Below are 6,052 nucleotides of genomic sequence, written 5' to 3'. Positions count from 1 at the left end.
GCTACGTCCAAACTGACGGAAATAGGCGAATGTGAACGTAAACTTTGCCAGTGACTCAGGACCTCATTCAGTTTCATGTACATCACTTTGATCTTATCTAGTGCTTTAGCTTTCTAAAGCAGGACCCACAGTTTTCTCTCATTTTCAAAATAAGAGGCCTCTCTCCGCAGCAAACGGTAAACTGACAAAAGCAAGGTGTAAAAATTGAAGTAAAATTCTTGGCGATGTTCTTTAGAAAAGACCTTCTTCACATGTGGTCTTTGGAATTGAGGGTGCCGAAAAGGTCGGTGCCTGAAAAGATGCCAAATGAGGCAGCCATCGCTATGGGGAATTTAAACATGGAGGCTCTTCCCAGCCCATTGGCCCAGCAGCCATGTCGTTCTCTAACTGGATGTTAAGGTCTCATCATCTTCGTGACTGCCCATAAAAGCTAGTGGGAGAAACTTCTGGCCCAGCTTCTGTTGTGACTGTTTCAAGGAGCAAATTTACATTCACTTTAGTTTTTCTTGCAAATGGACCTCCTAAATCCAGATAACTTAGAAAGCCAGTGTAAAGAAAAGTCAACTTTCAGAGTTTAAAAGACTCCTGCTTTGCTTTTGACTTGTGATGAGCAAGTTTTGCATTGAACTCCAAGCATCCAGTTTAAACTAAATGCACTGGCCTCCAAGATACCATATAAATTGTCAGAAAGGTAAGGTAAAACTAATTGCCTTGAATACTCAAGTGAGGGAAATGCTTATGACCTTTGGTTTAGTAAGTTGAGCAGGATTATTTAATTTGTAGAACGTTTTATATGTCAAAGAGCGTTACACATGTTGTCTGTGTAACTATTTTCTTCCCTACCTCACAGGTAGGTCAACACCAAGAGATATGTGTGAAGTTCTCTCATAAACTACAGTACTTTAAAAATGTGAGGTATCATCCTATTGGGTATAACTGCCTCCTCCCTTTTACATCCTTTCAGATTATTTCATCCTTTCAAATCATTCAAAATGAGTAGAAACAGGAATAATAAGGAAAGAATCTGGGATGATAAAGTTCAGTATTTCACCCATCCCACCAAAACCAACAGATCCTTTGTATAACACTGCTCTAAATAATTTTCATGTCCTATTGGACGGGGGAAAGAGAATACCAATCGATGTTTTTCTTTGGTCTAAGTCTGATCTAAAGAAGAGTTTCAACTTCTAGTGCATCACAGGAAAAGGTTCTATTACTAAGAAAACAGAAAGGTATTACTGTCGCCCCAACCCCTATTCCAAAATACCCTGTCACATTTTGCAGATAAAGTTAGAGAACTCTGAAAGGATCTGCTTGGTTTCCATTGGGAGAAAGGAAAGCAAAAGAGAATAAAGCAAAAATGTACCACTTGGAGAACAGTCCTAGATGATACCTCACATTTTTAAAGTACTGTAGTTTATGAGAGAACTTCACACATATCTCTTGGTGTTGACCTACCTGTCAGGTAGGGAAGAAAATAGTTACTATCCTTACTCTGTAGGAAGAAGAACGGAACAGAGACTCAAAGAGGTTACTGACTTGCCCAAAGTCAAGCGCTTAGTATTGACTTTGCTGGCACTATAGCCAGGTCGTTATCTTCCAGTTCGGTGCCCGTTTTGTCCTTGCTAAGTGCCCATGCAATGCACAAAAGGAGGGCTTAGTGGTTTTCCAATGTGTGACAGTCAACAGTATTCTCCTTTCATTCATGGGAGAGATAATGGTATCTTAACTAAAGAGGTAGACTTTGGGGAGGAGCCCATTAATAATATATATGCCTCTAAAAATATAAAACATTCTAAAAATAACGGTAACAAACTAAGGGATTATTATCAAAGTCAACTCCTTTGAAGGGAAAGCATTTCAGCACTGACTTCCGTTGAACAGAAAGAAGAACATTCCTATGGGCTTATACTCTTGAAGGGCAACCCCAGAAAAGTAAAGGCGGCACTCTGAGATTTTTGTCAATTAGTTTAATATATGTCCATAGGTAGTTCATATGAATGCTTAAATTACAAAATTAGCTGCCATGGTCCAAATGTGTGGGACTTTAAGAAAGCTTTTATTAATCAAAAGATAGCTAAGCATATCAACTTTGATTTCTAAAATGTATTTTTAAACTTTGTAAAACAAGGCTAATTCTAGAATTATATAGCATTAAAGTAATTAAATCTTACGTTATTTTTGTTATTTTAATAACTTAATTTCATGAACTGTTAAAAAAAATATTACATTTGCATCTCCCAGTTTACACATTTCTGCATTAACTTAGAAAAAAATCCATGTGAAAAGTTCCCATGCAGTTACAAAGGCAGCAGCACATACTGCTTTCACAGCAACTTGTTATTGCCTCAGAACACACCTGCACATAAAGCATCAACAAAAAAATATCCACCCACCCCTCTCCCGCCAAAAAACCCAACCTTTTCCCATCCCCAGCAAAAATTACCTGGTACAAGCAGTGACTTAAAAAATGCTTTCTTTAGGAAGCATTTATAAAATGCAGAGATCTGAACAAGCTAAATGCTCGTGCAGATAGATGGGCCTCTCCCCCAAGAGTTCCCTCCTCAAGAGGCAGAAAGAACTCTCAATAGTTTAGGAAAGCTCATTTTTAAAAGTATATTTATGCATATTCATGGCTATTTCTTTGAAAGAATATACCCAGCCTCAACTGTGGAAGAAATAAAAGCAGAAGGAAAAGCAAAGGGACACAGCCATAACACAGAGAATAGAGCTTCTCTATGAACATCCAATAGTTTGCAACAAACAAGAAGGAAAAACATGTGTAACTTCACATAGACCACTGATCGGATCTAGGTGAAGCAGTTAATTTTTCATGCATTTGTTACTCAAGGAAAACGTACAACCACTTAAATACAGCATTCACATTGTCATTAGCTTGTGGTATCAGCTCAGGAAAAAACTGTGCTCCTGTACTACCTATCCTTAGAATTTTCCATGTACACGTAAGTATCCTAAATCCTATAGATACAACACTGTCATCAGCACCTCCCAGCTACAAAACATACACTGAACTACATTATGTTTTGAGTCCCTGAAATTTCAATACCACATATAGTGTTCTAAATTTTACTTTTTTACAAGGTTAATGTACACACAGAAGAAAACACCAAGCAATGTTTATTGTGCAATTCCAATAGTTATTTGTGGAATCTTGGTTTAGGGTCAGTCTTTATAGCCTTTGCAACTACCCAGTTTAAACAAAAAGCAACAATCTAATTATGTATCTATAAATTTCATGATATTTCTTCAAACATCAAAGCACTAAAAGCACTGATGATTCATGTTATAATTTTTAAAATATTTTAAAACTACACAGATCTCATATATCATTCCTTTTATAAAGTAATCAAAATAATTTGGTTATCTGGAAGAGAATTACTGAAACAGAGTCCTTCCATTCCATCTATAACCTCTGTAAAACTCCGAACCAAAAACAGAACAGATGATGAAATAAGGATTTCTTAGTCACTTTGGGAGTGTTTGAACTTTAAGATGAGAAATGGACTGGTATTTTTTGTTTCCAGTGAATTCAGAGCTTACAGGTGGCATCAGGACTCCGGTCTCTGGGATGATTTTACATGGCTTTCACTTTGATTTGTTTCATTTTCATTTGCTTCTTCTCTAATTTCTTTTGCTCACGCCTCAAGGCAGCTTCCTAGAGAAAGAAAGGGAATCCAAACTAAGCTCTAAGCACACACAAAAAACCAAAACTAAAATACTGCCTATATTACTATTCAAAAACCTAGTCTGGTACCATAAATAACTTTCCAAAAGACAGTTATAAAAATTGCTAATATCTATGTTGGTTAATGAAAATTAGCTTAAAATGAAGTAAAGGTAACTAAAATCTCAAGTTAGAAAGAAACTAAACATTACATTTAAGCAACTTTGTTATTCTGATTTTTCCTATACCCAGGAAACAGTAACCCAACTTTCATCATAACATTTATGTGTATTTGCCAAGGATTTGAACTTCAGTTCAGAAAAGCTTAAGATTTTGTTTGTTTAGGCTATTAATTGTGCATCTCTTCTTATAAGTGTAGACGTTAAACCTGAGCCAATACTTCAATGCATAATGTTAAACTGGGAATTTTTAACATATTTTTATTTAGGAATTAGGAGGTTATGTCGAAAGAGAAAAAGAAGCCCCAAACACATTATTTTAGTGGCAAAAGTCACTGGTTATTATTACCTGTACTGAGGGAAGCCTTAGAGGCCACTAGATTATTTCAGCTGCAACCTCAAACTTAGTTTTTTTGTTTTTTTTTTAGAGGTTTGGGGTAGAAATGTCCTGAGAAATCCTCCACCGGAGGATCAGAAGATACGGAATAGGAAAAACAGAAGCATGTACTATATACAGTTACTGATAGCATAACAGATTATGTTTCAAAGGGTGATTTGTAAATTGGTGGTTTGGGAACTATTGATTGTGTTACTTTCAACACTAGATAAGAAAAAACTACCCATACAGCAAGGAAGCCATAGCTGTGCTCCTGGTTAAGTACCTTGTGTAACTGAACCGGTGTTGTTACCCCGCTTTTATGGGAAAACAAACAAGATCAAATGACAAGTGGTGAGAGAGGATAAATGGGAGGAGGCCCGCGGTGCCCTGGGCACTTCCCTCAGTGGCATCAGTGACACTCCTGCACGTGCAGCGCCACACAGCAGTCTGTTCCTTGGCAGCAGGTCTCCTCCACTTCTAAGGATTTTCTTCAGTTCTCAAGATTATTCTTGTTAGAACTCACATCTCCCAGAACTTTGTTCTCTTCTTTTTTTGACCAGCATTTACAAGGTTTAAAATTGTAGAGCTGGGCAGTGGCATCTTATTTCACAAAAATGTGAGAACATGCTGATGTTTCACACATAACATACTACAACCTAAAAAGCTCTTGAGTTTGAGATTCTGGTTATGTACAAAATAGAAAACAAAAATACAAACAAAAAATATTAGGATTCTCTAATTCTCTAATCAAATTAAATATTTTATAAAACAAGATGCATTGGACCATAGGGCACATGTGCTGACTTCTATTAAAATTCCTAATTTCCTTCTACTTCAGTTAAGTGTTTGGCTTGAAAGATGATAGTGGAACTTTCAAAATGGGATTGTGCTGGGGAAAGGATAATTTATATCATTCTCCAGGATCACAGACTCAAGCTAACCTGGTTTGAAAAGGATGGATTATGGGCGCCTGGGTGGCTCAGTTGGTTAAGCGACTGCCTTTGGCTCAGGTCATGATCCTGGAGTCCCGGGATCAAGTCCCGCATCAGGCTCCCTGCTCGGCGGGGAGTCTGCTTCTCCCTCTGACCCTTCCCCCTCTCATGTGCTTGCTCTCTCTCATTCTCTCTCTCTCAAATAAATAAATATTTAAAAAAAAAATGGATTATTTATTCTTCTTAATAGTGCTATCAGCTAAGTAATAATGTCCCAACTGCAGAGAAAATGCTAAACTTTTATGTCTGTGTACATTCCTACACAGAATTACCTTTACGGTCAATATGGCATAATAGGCGCCCTTCTAAATCCTAGTTTTACCACGAAGCAGGGTAAGAAAAGTCTGTCTTACCTCCAGCCTGCGCTGTTTCTCAGGATCTTCCTCGTTCATGATTCGCTCCTTCTCTGCTCTTTTCTTCTCCTCACGCCGAGACTGTGCAGCTTCCTGTCTTTGCACATGTGTCAGCTTCAAGAAGTTTTCTTCTACTCGAGCTCGGTTTTTATCTGCTTTCTGTTTGCCCTTTTCCACAAGAAACAAGTCGTTTCATAAGAAATCCATTTTAATCCAACAGAACCAAGTCCCATTTAGTATTCTTTTATAAAACTATTCCCATTTAGGGGCGCCTGGGTGGCTCAGTCGTTAAGCGTCTGCCTTCGGCTCAGGTCATGGTCCCAGGGTCCTGGGATCGAGCCCCGCATCGGGCTCCCTGCTCGGCGGGAAGCCTGCTTCTCCCTCTCCCACTCCCCCTGCTTGTGTTCCCTCTCTCGCTGTGTCTCTCTCTGTCAAATAAATAAATAAAATCTTTAAAAAAAAAA

The 6,052-nt window shown here is 38.0% G+C and overlaps 2 protein-coding genes across 3 annotated transcripts in view; one reads left to right on the top strand and one right to left on the bottom strand.

Moving 5' to 3' along the window:
• DDX42 (DEAD-box helicase 42) overlaps positions 1-6,052 on the top strand; it is a 73,678-nt gene that overhangs the window by 18,865 nt on the left and 48,761 nt on the right. Inside the window, exon 1 of one of the 2 annotated variants that reach the window (XM_081804719.1) lies at positions 551-691. The exons of the other annotated variant lie outside the window; for it this stretch is intronic. The gene's annotated coding sequence lies outside the window, so the exon portion shown is untranslated. Of the gene's footprint in view, positions 1-550; positions 692-6,052 lie in introns of those variants that run through there. 2 annotated transcript variants of the gene reach the window in all.
• CCDC47 (coiled-coil domain containing 47) overlaps positions 1,956-6,052 on the bottom strand; it is a 20,110-nt gene continuing 16,013 nt past the window's right edge. The window contains exons 12-13 of the mRNA XM_081804729.1: positions 5,589-5,756; positions 1,956-3,676 (exon numbers count right to left, since the gene is read on the bottom strand). Coding sequence (XP_081660855.1) covers positions 3,596-3,676; positions 5,589-5,756 — 249 coding nt within the window. The 3' untranslated portion in view covers positions 1,956-3,595. The remainder of the gene's footprint in view (positions 3,677-5,588; positions 5,757-6,052) is intronic.

This window comes from Leptonychotes weddellii, chromosome 15 (genome assembly GCF_054177405.1).
Source record: "Leptonychotes weddellii isolate Sample4059 chromosome 15, ASM5417740v2, whole genome shotgun sequence".
Classification (NCBI taxonomy): domain Eukaryota; kingdom Metazoa; phylum Chordata; class Mammalia; order Carnivora; family Phocidae; genus Leptonychotes; species Leptonychotes weddellii.
The sequence above is the reverse complement of the archived record's forward strand: the minus strand, read 5'-3'. Positions and strand labels throughout refer to the sequence as shown.